We start from the raw sequence: 16,704 nt of genomic DNA, 5'->3' as shown, positions 1-16,704 counted from the left end.
TCCGGATTCCAGCTTCTGCAGAATCTCTTGTGTCTCCGTTGTTCTGCTCCACTGCGAAGTTTCTTCGAGGTATGCTTACCCTGAAGGAGTTTTCCTCCTCTCTTCGACGGGAGTTCTGCGAGGCCCTTTCTCGCTGCTCCCCCTCTGTGGTCTCTACTGCTCTCCAGCACTTTGATCACCTGCCAGCCTGTGATCCTCCCGCTCCCCCGACTTTCTTATTCTGGCTTCTGCCCTCTTTCTTTCCAGTCCTGATGAAGGGTCGACCTTTTTTTTTCTTTCCCCATTCCCCATTTCTCATTTCTATTTCCCTTTCCTTGGAGCAGACTCAATGGGCCGAATGGCCTACTTCTGCTCCCTTGTCTTGTGATCTTGTGATCTTGTGAAACGTCGACTGTATATTTCCTTCCATAGATGCTGCCTGACCTGTTGAGTTCCTCCAGCATTTTGGGATTGTTGCTCTCGTCTTCTTCTGTACTTCTCTCTTAACATGCTGTACAGGAATCCAAGTCCAGGTTAATTTCGTCGAACCAAATATTTGTTTAGCTGCTAACAAACTTTATCTCTTCTCTGAAACCATTGATTTCTTGGTTCACATTGAATGCGAAAAGTGATGAAAGTTCAATTGTCCCAAAATAGAAAATAAACTGAGCAGAACGTCGCTCAAAATGTCTTCAAACGTCTCTTGGTTAAACATCTCGATCTCCGATTGGTATCGTTATTTTGTTATGCTGAACATGAAGGTTAATATTTCCAGGGACTCGTTGCAGTCAATAATGCTTTACAAGATGATAGAAAATTGCGAAATGGAAGTTTGCTGCACGTTATTTGCAGGTGCTATGAAGTATTCAGATCCTCAGATCCAATAACTTCTTTCAGTTACTTTCCGCATCCTGGAGAAAGTTCGTGCGTTCTTACTGGGATCTGCTTTAGTGAGAAATAGTCTGTTAAGGGAACCCGCATGATCCACTCACGAGAGCACGATTTCCGCCGCTGATTACCTAACTTTCGCCATGGATCTGAAAGGTTGGACGCTGTACATAGTCAAAAGAGTGCAACGGTCAAATCAAATTGGTTTCACCTCAAAAAGGTGGCTTTTGGAGCTTTCTAGCAGTCAGCAATTTTTCAATAACTTTTACATTGGAAATGATTTTGTTCGGGGCGGGGGGGGGGCGTCTGCATTTGTGCGCGCGTTTTAACTCACCAGACTCCGACTGATATTCTGGAATCGGGTATCAGTAAGAGAGTGGTCGCGGGAAGTTTGGTGAATTATTGAACTATCATTTACTTCGTCTCATTGTGAGTTCCTTTCAAGGGTTCCTCCGTTGCAATTTGCAAAGAACCACACCAACTATACCTTCTCTGTCATTGTTTTCTTATTACGCATTGATGCACAGATCTTCTCTCTTTTAAACATTGCTTTTGTAAAAACAAATCTCTTTTTCACCAAAATTGCCGCGTAAAATGGTCGTTTTCAAAGAAAGACATCCGGAATTTCAGAGCTGGTATTGTCATGTCTTCGTTGGCAGATCAAATGAAAACTTTAGAATAGAATTCCCAGAAAGAGATGAATAATTTTTCTCAGAAATCAGCTGCAACGCTGAAAGTAGCAAGATTACATCCTCTAGCATGAAATTTAAGGCGTCCAATGCGTCAAGTTAGACCGGAGGCTGCGACCATTGCCCTGCCACCTGAAATCCTGCAATAACACTCCTGCATTACGACATGCGTCCAGATCATTGTGTGCACTCCTTCCGTTGAAGTCCCAACCCTTCCTTCCTATGGATTTCACAGTTCTTTCTACATTCGGAATGCAAAATAAAATCAATTCACATATTGGAAGTATGAAATAAAAGCGGAAGTATTCTAGACAGCACTCACCAGAATGGAATGACTGCCCTTTGACCTCTCCCTTTCTTACAATCCAGGGACACAAACATGTTTTAAGTGAAATAATGATCACTTGCAATTTTTTCCAATTTGTTTCACGATATTCAGTGCTCAAAATAAAGTTTATTTTACAGGACAGAAATGCAGCTCGGAATACTTTTTTCAAAAAAAACCTCCGTGCAGTCCACAAAATTGAACCCAAGTTTCCAGATGTCCGTCACTTTGATTGTCCAGCCCACAGCAACTATGCCTTCTCTGTCATTGTCTTCATATTATGTTCAAAGCTCGATTGCCCCTTCAGACCTCCTCATTGGGCATGTTACAGCCGTCTGAACATCCCTTAATTCAATAACATCAAATAACCACCAACTGTAGCTTGTATCAGAACTGGCCAATTCTGATGAAATGTTAACAACCAAACGGGTTACATGTAATTCCGTTAGTATCCACAGAAATTCTAACATTCTATTTTACTTCAGTTGCTCATCAACTTTAATATTACGAAACTCACTGTTTTAGCTTCCACTTTTTCTCTCCATTCTGACCTTACTCATGGTCTTATATTTGCATCTCCTCCAGACGAGTTGTCTGTCTGCAATTGACATGCCTTATCTCAGCCTTGAGCACTGCTATTTGTATCACAGATTATCTTGTTCTCTATCCGATAACAGACGTCCCTTTGATCTTTTCAACAGCCCATACCCTTTGTCTACAGCTTGGAGATCCCTTTTCCCTCTCAGCGTGGCCTTTTGAATTTTGCACATGAATATCCATGTTGTTCTGTTTCCTTTGCAAAAGTAAAGTTTATCTATATTGTCTCCCATATTCTATCTCCCAAAGTATGCTGCTTCACTATTCTCTGGATTAAATTGATTCTGCCCATTCTAACTGCCTGTAAAATCGGGCTTGCAATACATTGCCAGTTTCTTTTCTGTTCACCATGCTCTCAAGCCTTGTGTCACCCGAAAAAAATCAGAAATTTTACCCTGAACGTGCATCACTGTCATTCATAGATACCAAAACAATGGCCGCAGAACTTAATGGTACCCCCCGCCCCCCGCCCAGTCTGAAAAACTAAAAAAACATTACTACTCCTTCTTCTACCTTTCAATCAATCTGATGGATGTATTGTGCTGGTTTCCATGTCGTTCCACAGGACGAAACGTAAGAGGAAGCAAATCCTTTGTCCTTGGATGACAAGGGAAAGGTAAAGGACGACCTTATAAGAAGAAAGTTACATAATAAAGTGACCTAATCGGCTTGGATTTTGCTAATCAGTCTTATCAAAGAGCTTTTGAAAACCTATGCACATATCATCTAGGTGTTTCCTTCATAAAATTTCACTATTACCTCACTGAGGTATTAAATCCGGTTAGTCAAACTAGGTCTGCCCTTGAAGAAGATCTGTGCTGGCTCATCGTTACCAACACAGGTGGAAAAGTTTTCTCTGATATGTTGTTTTTAAAAGTTTCCCCGCAATAAGGATTAAACTGACTGCCTTGCAGTTCCCTTATTTATAAAACACGGTTTTACTTTTGCCTCTGGTATGTTCTCTGTATCTCGAGAGGAATGGGTTGTCACAAGCACATTAACAACTTCATATGAACTCAAGTGCGCACCCCTGCGGACTTGGTGACATGATTAATTTCAGCCGACACAGCCTTCCTTATCTCTATTCCCTCCCCTGCTGCTGGCACTTTTGCTGAACCCTGTATCTTTGTACAAAGAACTTATTCCAGCTATGCTTCAGACTCTATTCATTCATCATTTTCTTTGCCTCTAATCAGTGACACCCCTCCCCTTCAGATATTCAGACATCATTTACATCCACATAGTAGACCGCCGGGTCTCTCACTTCAACTGCCATCCACTATCATGTCCTATTTTTGGCAAAAACGTCCTTTCACCTTAACATATCAGCCCAGCTATTACTGCAGTTGTTCCTCTAACATATGCCATGCGCTGTCTTTTATATCCCTTTAATTTTCCCTTCGCCGTCCAAGGAACGACACCTTTTCGCTTTTGTGAGAATATTGAAACCAGAGAAATATTCCATTGGGACATGCATGCTTTATTAATAAAGAAGGCTTTTGGATATTAATAGGGTCTTTCATTAATATTTCTCCCCTTAAGAATTAAAGACTTACATGTGACCACCAGGCCTTGTTCGGCTGACATAACAACAAAATAATTGGGAGGGCACGTCGAAAACTGATCGCCAGCTTTCTTTAACAGTTAAAATATGCCAGTTTCAGATGTCTGGATTATATATAACAAGAAGCTTTTATCTTTCACAATAACCTTTTACCATCAATATTTATATTGCAACACGACCTTCCTTCCTCAAAAACCAATGGACGTTGTTTCGAGTACTATTTACTCGTTCATTCTCATAGTTTTAATTTTCTGGATTTTGCAAAGCAATTGAAGAGTTTATGTAAAGACATAGATTAACATTTAGCCTGAGTCATCTGCGGGGCACATGGTTTCAGAAACAGGAAATCGCTTTTCGCTGATTCCGGAGACAAGCAAACAGAATAATGGTGGTTTTCTGGCACATAGATCATCGCGCTTGTTCTGATATAATTCAAGGATTCCTTCACTTGAGGTCTTAGGTGAAAGTTGTCGTTAGAATTTTGAAGGCTGTAGCAACAACTGGGAGGATTGTATTCCTGGGTGACATTTCTGTCCTGGTTGCACTTGATGCCTATCAGCAGAATGATGGTCACAAGGAACAGAACGGAAGTGCAACCGAAAATGACAATTAAATAAAGGTTTAGATCAGAGAAATTTCCGGGTTTTGCCACAAAATGATTGCTTTCAGTGGTTCTTTCAGTGAAATTCTCCAGAACTGTCAGGAGGATGGTAATTGTGCTGGACAGGCTTGGCTGCCCATTGTCCTTCACCAAGATTACTAGAGTTTGTGTGGTGGTATCAGACTCCAAAATATTACGAGCTGTTCTAATTTCACCAGAGTTTTGTCCAACATGATATAAACTGGGATCAGTGGATCTCTGCACCTGATAGGAGAGCCGTGCGTTCTGGCCAGTATCTGCATCAGTTGCCATAATCTTGGTGACCAAGTACCCTTGACCCGCTGACTGGGGCACGATCACTACTACTGCTGATCCACTCTGTGCTGAAGGCGAAACAATTACCGGAGCGTTGTCATTTTGATCCAGGATGATCACATTCACTGCAGCGCTGCTGCTCAGCGGGGGCACTCCAGCGTCACGGGCTTGAACGTGGACCTGGAATTTCTGCATATTCTCATCGTCAAAAGAGCGCAGCGCGTAAACGGTGCCATTCAACGAATCAACGTTGAGATAGCTGGAGACTGGTAATTCTTGGATAAGGCTCTCTGTAAAGGAGTAAGAAACATAAGAGTTCTGGTCTAAATCAGGATCGAAAGCAGTTACTGCGAAAATAGAAGCACCCGGAGCGTTGTTCTCCATCACATAAACAACGTAGGAGGGTTGGGCAAACCTGGGGACGTTATCATTTACATCAGAAACCCGTATCTGGACAGTTTTATTAGTTGATCGCGGAGGAGACGCCGAATCCCAGGCTAAAAGTGTAATATTAAAGAGTGCGGCAGTTTCACGGTCCAACAAGTCACTGGTAATCAGTTTGTAATGAGTGCTCGAAGATGCCTGAAGCTTAAAGGGAATATCCGATGGAATTTGGTAGCGTACTTCTCCCTGATCCCCAGAATCCCGATCAAGTACATTGATCAGCGCGATTACTGTCCCGCGCCCGGCATTTTCAGCGACCTCAGCAGTCACTAAGTTCACCTCGATTTCTGGGTTGTTATCATTGACATCAGTTACCTTGATCAGGACTTTAGAATGACCTGTAATGGCTGGTGAACCTTTGTCCACAGCTTGAACATCCAGTGCATAGCTGTTTGCCTCTTCGAAGTCGAGCATTCCTTGAAGTCTAATTTCTCCCGTCCGCGGATCCAAATTGAACAATTCCTGCACTTTCTGCGAGACACGGTTGCCGAAAGAATAGGATAGCTCTGCGTTTAGACCTTCATCTGCATCCGAAGCGTGCACGGTAACCACTGGGGATCCCATGGGTGAGTTTTCTGCCAGACTGGCCTTGTAAACCTTCCGATCGAAAACTGGTGCATTATCGTTGATGTCCAGCACATGAATAACAACGCGAGCTGTCCCAGATCTCTGAGGATTTCCTCCGTCTACGGCGGTCAGCACCAGATGAAACGATGACTGCTTCTCGCGGTCCAGGGGTTTCTCCGCAATGTTAATGCCCTCTTCCGCGCTCTCCACTTTCAGGCTGAAATGTTCATTGGGGCTGATCATGTAAGTGTTGACTGCATTTGTCCCCACGTCCGGATCGAGTGCGCTCTCTAGCGGAAACCGAGAGCCTGGTGCAACGGCTTCAGCCATCTGCAAGAGAACGGTGCCCTCCGGGAAAGTGGGCGAATTGTCATTTACATCAACAATCTCCACTTCGCCGCGGTACATTTCTGGCGAATTCTCAATCACAATTTGGAACGGAAGAATACAGCTGGACATTGATCCGCAAATCTTTTCTCTGTCTATTCTCTCATTGACAAACAAAATCCCACTTTCCAAATTTAACTCCGCGAATGGCTTGATGCGGCCGGAGACAAGCCGCCCTCTGCGAGTGAGCAATGTTCCAACGTTCAATCCTAAATCTTCAGCGATGTTACCGATTATCGCTCCCCGCTCCAGTTCTTCGGGAATCGAATAGCGAATCTGTCCGAGAGCCACATCCAATGCACTCACAACAATGCTGAAAAACAACCGCAGGAGTGCAAGGCGATCGTGCGCTGTGCATTCGCCATTGTTGCGGGACCGGTTTATTTCTCAGAAGCACGAATTTACTTCATTTACCTTTGCGAGGCACTGCTGTCAATACCTTGTCCTGCAGAAATTGCAGTCCTCTGAGCTTGAATAAATGGTCGCACTATCTAAGTTAAGATGCTGAGTCTCTTCCGTGTGATTCCGCTTTCGTTCAATGGTGGGGGTGGAGCAATGGATCTCTCGCTGCGATTGAGATTCTGATTGGTGGACAGCGACGCAGAGAGTTCTTGTCAATCATTACACCAGAAATTCTTAAAGCCGGACGGTTCCAGGGATGGTCTCCTTTTTAATAGTGCGCAACTATAATTTCTCTCCAGATAACACAGGAAGCCACTCAGATTATTCTGCATTCTTTGTGTTCCAAGTCATCACCAAAGCTTTGAAATGTAAAATTTGTTGAAAACTGTTCATACCCACGTCGTTGTATATATTAAAAGAGCTACACGTACCCATCCTTATACTTAACAATTGGCTAAAGGACAGCTTCTCGCCCGCTGTTTTAAGAATATTGAATGGTCCCTTCGGACGATAAGAAGGACTCTGGGCCTCACAATCTGCCTGGTCGTGGCCTTGCATTTTATTGTCTGTCTGCACTGCACTTTCTCTGTAATACCTTATTCTGCATTCTGTTCGTGCTTTTCCCTTGTACTACGTCGATGTACTGATGTGATGAAATGATTGACATAGGTGGCATGCAAAACAAAGTTTTTACGGTTCCTCGGTACATGTGACAATGATAAACCAATTGACCAATTTTACAATTGTATAGAATTTTCTCTACCCTTCTTAAGAACTTTTTTTTTCATTCTGTATTTGTTTGCTTACCCCACATATATAGCATGCCCGGCACGACATTCTGTATCCAGTTATAATATAACTACTGGGAACTTAATTTAGTTTATGGAGGTGTACTATCAAAGCTGCATTGGTACTGTGTAGAATTCCAGCTTGGATGTAGGGAAGACAACAGTGAAACTTCCTTGATGAGAAGTTCACACCTTCCATTTTATATTCATTGTTTCTCACAGCTCAGCCATAATATTTTTGCATGCACTGCCAATACGAATACTTGAATGTATATTCGTAAACCATTTATTACAGATGTACACATACACATATGTGTGCATCCACCGAGCACTTTGCTGGCCAGTAAGCAATAACTGTGAACACACAGCAGATAAGCAGCATTCAAGAGACATTGGCAGTCTGGAATTGAAATCCAAGGTTGGTTGTCAAGATTGAAATTATACCAGAGAAACAAAAGACTGCAGATGATGGAATCTCGATGAAAAACACTATAGTGCTGGAGAAACTGAGCAAGCCAGACAGCATCCGTGGAGAAAAGCAGGCGGTCAACATTTCGGGTCAGGACCTTTCTTTAGGACTGAAGACAGGAAAAGGGGAAGCCCAATATATAGGAGGGAAAAGCAGAGCAGTGATAGATGGACAACAGAGGGGAGGCGGGGTGGGCACAAGCTGGTGAGAGGTGAATGCAGGTAAGAGATAGCGATGGGCAGGTGCGGAAGGGAGGGGAGAGCAGATCCTCCGGGGACTGGGTCAAAGGTAACGAGAGAAAGGAAAAAATTGGGCTAGAAAAAGGAGAGATAGGCTAGGAAGGAAGAAGAGAAGAAGTGTGGTGGGAGTGGGCGGGGGGAAGGGGGTGGTGATTACTTAAAGTGAAAGAATTCGAAGTTATACTATCACTAATGATTCACAATGAAAGCAGATTCTGAAATTCTCCGGCAACAAAGTTTTAATTTATATTATGGAAATTCTCTTTTCTGTATTTAAAATATCGTAACGTCAAACAGATATAGAAGTGAATGAGCAGACAAGGAGAAGTTAAAGAAAGACGACGTGAAACTGACCACCAATTATTGGAAAGGAAATGGAAATGCACAGTCAAATCCATGAAAAGATTAAAAGGGACAAAAAAAATGGAAGTTTTTAATCAACTCCAGGTATACCAGCTGGAAGAAGGGTGTTCAATGGAAAGTAAAATGAAGTTTCTTCAAAACTACTCCTGCACGGTATATATTTACATCAAATAGAAACAGTAAATGTGGAAATACACAACTGGTTAGCGAGGATCTACAGAGAGAGAGAAATATAATTAATGTTTCCAGTGAATAACCTGTCATCAGGACGTCAGCTTTATTTCTCTCTTCACAGATCCTGCCTGAACAGTAGAACACTTGCAACAGTAGAACAACTTTCAAATAACCAATATCTGCAGCGCCTTAGACTTCGGTCTGACCCCAACATGATGGGAATCATTACTATTGTTTGGATTGTTTTCCTTACTTTGTTTGCTTATCTATTCAGAATTTTATCCAGAGTAGATGAGCGAACAAAGTGCGGGAAATATCTAAGCAATATTAATCGTAATAAGCGTATGTCCAGAAATTTAGATTTGCCTATTCTTGGAATGGGCACGTTGAACAGTCACGTTTATATGCGTTGTTGCAAAAACGCTTTAACGCCGCATGATCATGGGGCACCTGCTACTCCAGTGTTGGTATTTCACTTTCTACCCAATAAGCACACACACATAAGCGCACGCGCACATTTGCACACTTTGCAACAAGGATTTGAAGCAATGGCTGAACACACAAGGAGTAAGTTAAAAATCAATGCAACAAAATGGGGAGTGTTCAGTTCAGGTTTTCAAAATGGAAACTGGGAAACTCAGCTGATAAGATAAAATGCAGTGGTAAATATTTGAACGAGTAAAGGATAGATTTCAGGTAAATATATTCTGTTAAAAGTGACATTTCTGAAGAACAAAATACGTTGGCTGAATAATAAGGCGGGAGTAGAATTGAAATGCAGGGAGGAAATATGCTTTACATCCCTAGATGACAAGAAAGGCGAAGACAAACGCCGTTAAAAAAAACCTGAAACTTGAAGCGAAGGGAACTGCAACATCAGCGTTTAGATCTATAAAAATGTTAACGTATTTCAGCATTCGTATGCAGGCACTAACCAGTGCACAAAGTCAGCTCGCTGTGATGGCAAAAAATAAGGAAAATTTAATAAGTATTTCACTTCAATATTAATCAATGTGATTTGCAATCCTGCGTACAATGGAAAAAATTAAATAAAGCAATACCGGGAGATTTAAGATTGTGACAAGTTAGCCAAAATTGGTTAAGGTGAAACGTCTGGTCCAAGTGGAACGCATTCACGCTCTGTGAACAAAAGACTTACGGAAGAAATAGCAGATACAACTTACCAACGTGATAATCGGTTAAAAAAAAGAATTTGCTATTAACGAGTTAATTTGTAACTGTTTGCGCTCTTCAACTTAAATAAATAGACATTAAACGAGGCTGGTGAACATTTTTCCAAAAATAACGGAATATTTGCTGAAGGGTGTAATTGAAAATCTTCGAAATTAAGGAGGTCTAAGGAAGAATAATCAGCCGGTATTTCAACAGGGATTTCAATCCTTTATTCCTTCAGAATTTATGGAAAAGTAACAGAAAGTATAGGCGAGGTCAATGTGGATGGTGCTACTCTTTCTGAAGATTCGACGGGCCTTCAATAAGGTACTCTGTGTGGAATTATGCCAAAGATTAGAATATGCGGTCTAAATGGATCGGTCGCAGAATGGGTAAGAATCTAGCTACAAGACACAAAGGGCACAATAGTGATTACGTATAAATAGACAGGAGAGCAAACTTCGGAAAATTATGTTCCATGGGCTATTACTGTGGGAACGTTACCTTTCACTCTTTGCTGATGGTAGTGATTTCGACAGGAATCAGACACACATTTTTAACAATATGAAATTCCAATGGAATCCAATCTCTCCCGATCAGCTAGTACTGGTTAGGAAAGAATGTGATTGAATACAGAATGGGGTAATAAACTTGCATAATTGACTTTTAATTGCCAAGGGAATTGCAACACAGATAAATATAAGAAACTGTATTTTATTAGAAGGACGTCAGTTGAGCTGAGCTGGTGAGTTTCCTGCTGGCGGGAAGAGCAGCAGCGGGAAAGTTTAAAAGAGCGCCGTGGAGAGGGTTGTACAACAGAGAAGCCGAGGTGTGCAAGTATATAGTTCCCTGAAAGTAGCGTCACAGATATACAGGGTGGTGAAGAAGGCGTTTGGCACGATGGTCTTCATCAGTCAGGCAATGAGTACAGCAGTTGGGATGTTTTGTTGCAGTTGTACAAAACGTCGGTGAAGTCGCACGTAGAGTATGGTGTACAGCATTGCTAACCCTGTTATAGGAATGACGTCATTGAGCTGCAAAGAGTGCAAACAAGATTTCCGAGAATGCTGCCAGGACTTGAGGGCCTGAGTTATAGGGAGAGTTTGGAGTGAAGGAGACTGAGGGGTGACCCTAAACTCATGGAAGGCATAGATAAGGTGAATGCGCACAGTCTTTTTCCCAGGGAAATGGAATCAAAACCTAGAGGACAAAGATTTGTGAGAGGGGAAAGATTTTAAAGTGACCTGAGGGGTAACTTCTTCTCGCAAAGGGTGGTGCGTTGATGGAACGCGCTGCCAGAGGATGTGGTTGCGGCAGGTACAATAACAACGGTTGGGCAGATATATGGATAGGGTGGCATTAGGGGAATATGGGCAAAACGCGGGCAAATGGGACCAGCTTAGATGGTTACCTCGTTCGGCATGGACCAGGTAGGCCAAAGAGCCTGTTTCTGTGCTGTGTTACTCTATGGCTCTCTGTAAGGAGCAGGTAGTGATTGGAAATTAAGTCTGAATGGGCACTTGGTAATTAATTGAACTATTGGTACAAATAAGCAAATCATTAAAAATAGTACTGCAGAAGAGCCCATTGTAAAAGACCACAGTCACTGAGGAGCACTTCCAGCTGGGTGGAATTGAAAAGCAGGGAAGTACTGTCAGAGTTGTTTATACATTTTTTTGGAACTTATGTAGGCTAATCATTACAGCGTGATCACTATATATTTGAAAAGACTATAAATGCAGAGGAGAAGACACAAATCAAATGGTTGAAGTCAAAATGAGAGAGTAATTCCAGAAAGGTGGGGGATCTTTGCTGGAAAAAAAATGAAGACTGTCATGTAGACTGATGACGTTCCAAGGATAATTTGATACATTAGACAAGGAGAAAATGTAGCTACATGTTGCGGAGTCCACAACATCTTTAAGGGAATGTTTGAGAAGCGCAATATAAAATGTTGATGTGTTGAGATAAAGACTATGGGTGGGAAGAAAATTTTGGGAAGCATGAATACAGTCATTATCCAGTCGGAGTAGCTGGCCTTGCGTGGAAGAAATGCGACCTGAGAACAGCAACTACTACCAATATGATGTAGGAGCTACAAGCAACTGACAAGATAACTTCTTATTAATTTTCTCTCGTAGGTGATGAAATTAAACATTGATATGTGCTATATTTTAAGAAACGTCGATTAAAAGCGGATATGTCAAAATAACTATAATGCATTGCATGCCACCTTCTAAAATTTCAAAATGAACTTTAACAGCAACAGAGAAATGAAATGCTATTTTTTCAGGCGATTTCTTATTATGTCGAGGCGTGAGCACTGGCCACGTAATTTATGCAGATCACGGTTTTATTAACGTATGTACCAGCTGAACTGATTGAGGGGAAAGGTCTGTCCTCGGCCAGTTCTTGGGCTAGTTATTCAAAGTGTCTGATAGTTACAAAATGCAACCAAATTTACAGCTATTTTCTTCATAACACTACCTTGTATGTCACAACATTTTTCAAATGGATAAAAAGACTTCAGATGCCCGAAAGACCATCGAATTCCCCATAGAAATTTAAGTAAATCGGAGAATTTTATCTGCAAGGCAAAAGATGGTCCTTGGATTTACCGTGACCTTGTGCTTTAACAATGCCCTTCAGTCAACGACGGGTTGTAGGGTTTCAGGAAAAGAAATTCGCTCTTCGATGATTCCGGCGACAAGCAAACTGAGTAATGATAACTCTCGGGGAAAGATGCAGTCTGACCACTTGCAGAACAACTTAAAGGATCTCCTGGCGCAGAGCCCCGAGTAAAGGCTTCCTTCGAATTCCTCGGCCTGAAACAACAAACTGTGCACCCGCCAGCTTGAATAACGCCCACGTCTTGTTTACACTTTAATGTAACCAAGATGACGATGGTCAGAAGGAATAAAATTGAAGTTGATCCAAAGGTGACAATTAAATAAAGATTTATATCAGAAAAATATCCAGGATTACTGTACGAATCCCTAGGTTCAGAGATTTTCTCACTTACATTGCCCAAAATCGACAAGAGGATTGTTGTTGTACTGGACAGGCTCGGCTGTCCATTATCCCGCACTAAAACGACCAGACTTTGTGAGGTCTCATCCAGCTCCAAAATGTTTCTCGTTGTTCTGATTTCTCCTGAATTGCGCCCCACGATGAATAAAGTGGGATCGGTCGCTTGAACCATCTGGTAGGAGAGCCGTGCGTTCTGACCAGAATCTGCATCAGTTGCCATGATCTTGGTGACCAAGTACCCTTGGGCCGCTGACTGCGGCAAGATCTCCACTGCTGCTGATCCACTCTGTGCTGAAGGTGACACAATTACCGGAGCGTTGTCATTTTGATCTAGGATGATCACGTTCACTGTAGCGCTGCTGCTCAGCGGGGGCACTCCAGCGTCACGGGCTTGAACACGGATCTGGAAGGTTTTGACCTTCTCGTAGTCAAAAGAGGGCAGTGCGTAAATTGTGCCATTTATCGAGTTAATGCTGAAGTAAATGGGCACCAAGGAATGCTGAAGATTCCCTCCTAAGGAATAAGAAATGTAGGAGTTCTGGTCCAGATCAGGATCGAACGCAGTCAGTGTGAAAATAGAAGCGCCCGGAGCGTTGTTCTCCATCACATAGACGGCGTATGAGGATTGAGAAAATCGCGGCGTGTTGTCATTTATATCAGACACCGATATCCGGATGGTTTTATTTGTTGACAGTGGAGGAGACCCTGAGTCACAGGCTATGACAGGTATGTTATATATTGGGGTGGTTTCCCGATCCAACATACGAGTGGTAGTCAATTTGTAATGGTTGTTCAGAGAGGATTGAATTTTAAAGGGAAGGCCCAATGGAATATGACAGTGAACTTGTCCGTTTGCTCCGGAATCGCGATCAGTAACGTCCATCAGAGCTACCACTGTCCCGGGCGCAGCACCCTCCGGGAGTTTGTCAGACAAGGAGGTCACTGTTATCTCCGGGGCATTATCATTGACATCAATCAAATCGATCAGCACTTTGGAATGTCCTGTAATCGCTGGTGAACCATTATCCACTGCCTGGACATCAATTTCATAACTTTTCTCATCTTCAAAGTCCAGCTGTTCCTGAACTTTGATCTCTCCAGTTTCAGGATCCAAACTGAACAATTCGCGCACCCTCCGTGGGACAACATTAACGAAAGAATATTTTAACTCAGCGTTCGTTCCTTGGTCCAAATCCACAGCTTTTATTTTAGTCACCAAGGTTCCTAAAGGTGCGTTTTCTTCCAAACTCGCTGTGTATACTTCATTCTCGAACACAGGTGTGTTATCATTGATGTCCAGCAAACTGATGTTGATTTGAGTTGTCCCAGATCTCGGAGGGTTGCCGCCGTCAACAGCAGTCATTACAAGCTGGAAAGATGTCTGTCGTTCGCGGTCCAACGATTTCTCTAACAACAATTCTGCAGTTGTGATAGCACCCTTTCTGATGTGCACCTTCAAACCAAAGTGTTCGTTGGGACTGATGATATACTTATTGACCGTGTTTGTCCCCACGTCTGGATCGAGGGCGCTCTCTAGTGGGAAGCGGGAGCCTGGTGCGATTGATTCGGCCATTTCCAAGACAATGGCGTTCTCTGGGAAAAAGGGTGAATTATCATTTATATCGAGAATCTCCACTTCACCGCGGTACATTTCGAGGGGGTTTTGCAGTATTATCTGGAAGGCAAGATTACAAGAAGGGCTCTGTGCACAAATCTGCTCCCTGTCTATTCGACCGCTAACAAATAGGACGCCAGTCTCTAAATTTACCTCCAAATACTGCCTTCCGTCAGCGGAGACCAGGCGACATTTTCGAGCTGATAATTCTCGAACGCTTATTCCCAAATTTTCAGCAATATTCCCAACAGTAGAACCATATTCCAATTCCTCTGGAATAGAATAGCGAACGAGACCCTGTCCCTGCTTCAATGTGCAAACAAGGAGAATAAAAATCAGCATTATAAATATCAAGGCGCTGTTTCTCTGCGAATTCGCCATTGTCTCTGCGCCAGAATGTTTTCCTTTTAAATCTGTCAGAACCTTTCAAGAGCTTTTTCGGCAATGAAATCCTTTGATCGACGTATGGCTACATGCAGAATTAACAAAGTTAATGTTCCTCGGAGCTTTGGTTCTGCAATCTAAATGGAAATTCTTTTCCGTCTCCAGTGAGGAGGGACAATGGATCTCCCGTTGAAAGTGGACTCCTATTGGCTGCCGACGACATAATGAGTCCCTGTCAATAACTGCAGTATGCAGCTCTTAAAGCTGGACTGTTCCGGGAATTGCGTTGTGAAATTAAAATATAGATAGATTGATATAACCTGCTGCATTTATATTATCCGTCGAATCTTAGCAAACACTTCAAAACGAGTGCTTTACTATTTTATGTTATTAATCTTTGATTTTCCAAACATTTAGTTTTATCATATTCCAGGTGGGTTTGTCCCCTGATTAGCGTGCCTGGTATTTGCTAGAAGGACCTTCAATATCTTGACATGTCAAGGAAACATGTCGGCACGTCATTACTAATTACGTGTGTATTTTAATCATTTCGAGTTCATTAATTCTTCAAGGACACCATGACATGACACAATTCTGCTGAGGCTCTGAAGACCGAGAGCCAAGAAACACAATTGCATTCATCCACCTTAACCTCATGACTTTTTATACACATACCATGTCAAAACGTATGATCTTAGTCCAGTTGGATCTCAGTCCAATTATCCCAACATCCTCTATAATAGAAGATGGTGTAGTTATGATTTCAAATACCAGATTTAGCACAACATTCCCGGATACAAGGCGTTCAAGGAAGATGGGGAGGGGAAAAAGTTAGGTGGCAGACAGCACTGATAAATAAACTATTACAGTAATAGAGAGGTGAACCGTCTTTGAGGAGACAGGAATATGGCCCATTTGATTGGATTTAAGAAAGAAGAAGAGTGCTATCGCAATACCGGTGATAACGTAAATGACAGCAAGTGGCTATGTTAAATCGTTACATAAACGGTATATACCTAACTTCAAAAGAGCGTTCATAGTGTGCTTAATTATCATAGGGAGATGGGGTGTGTTGGCTTCCGCGCTCTCGGTGCCCCAACACACATAAACGCGCGCACACACACACACACACACACACACACACACACACACACACACACACACACACACACACACACACACACACACACACACACACAGCTTGAGCATGATCCTTCAACAAAACCAGGACTGGAGCGATGATTGAAAGAGCAATAAAACAACAAAAATCAACGTAATAAATTGTGGGTTGTTCATTTAAGCATTTTAAGGATGGAAACAGCGAAGATAACCTGATTTTTTTTTCACAAATATAAAGCTGTTGGAAAAATTTAAACGGGTAAACGATAAAGTTCAAGGCAAGTTCATACCATTTAAAATGATATTTCCCCGTACGAATCAGCTTGGCTGAGAAATGGGAAAGAAGTACAACTGAGATGTGCGGATAAAACTTATACTTAAATTCCATGACAATCATTAAAAAAAATCTACTGATGCTGGAGTTCTGACAGAAGTAACTGAAACTATTGGAAGAACTCGTTAGGTCAGGCGACATATACCGAAGGAAAACGAGTTCGAGTTTCAGGTTTGGGACCTGAAACGTTAAATATTTTTCTTTCCACAGATGCTGCCTGAACTGTTGAGTTTTTCCTGCATTTCTGTTTTTAATTTA

At 42.3% G+C, this 16,704-nt stretch overlaps 1 protein-coding gene across 1 annotated transcript; it reads right to left on the bottom strand.

Moving 5' to 3' along the window:
- Positions 1–4,015: 4,015 nt before the first annotated feature.
- LOC127569138 (protocadherin-10-like) lies at positions 4,016–14,990 on the bottom strand. Its single transcript, XM_052013514.1, has 3 exons — positions 12,607–14,990; positions 6,845–6,966; positions 4,016–6,742 (listed from the first exon to the last, which is right to left on the bottom strand). The coding sequence occupies exons 1-3, from the start codon at positions 14,988–14,990 to the stop codon at positions 4,338–4,340; spliced, it is 4,911 nt and encodes a 1,636-aa protein (XP_051869474.1). The 3' UTR covers positions 4,016–4,337.
- Between the last annotated feature and the right edge of the window lie 1,714 nt (positions 14,991–16,704).

This window comes from Pristis pectinata, chromosome 4 (genome assembly GCF_009764475.1).
Source record: "Pristis pectinata isolate sPriPec2 chromosome 4, sPriPec2.1.pri, whole genome shotgun sequence".
Taxonomy (NCBI): domain Eukaryota; kingdom Metazoa; phylum Chordata; class Chondrichthyes; order Rhinopristiformes; family Pristidae; genus Pristis; species Pristis pectinata.
This window is presented reverse-complemented; position numbering and strand designations above follow the sequence as displayed.

Excerpts from the sequence above, each read along its gene's own strand:
- LOC127569138 (XM_052013514.1), bottom strand. The coding sequence starts at position 14,990 with ATGGCGAATTCGCAGAGAAACAGCGCCTTGATATTTATAATGCTGATT. Across the intron at positions 6,967-12,606 it reads AACCCGTCGTTGACTGAAGG|AACTCTCTGCGTCGCTGTCC; the intron begins GCATTGTTAAAG and ends ATGATTGACAAG. Across the intron at positions 6,743-6,844 it reads TCAGCATCTTAACTTAGATA|AAATAAACCGGTCCCGCAAC; the intron begins GTGCGACCATTT and ends CGTGCTTCTGAG.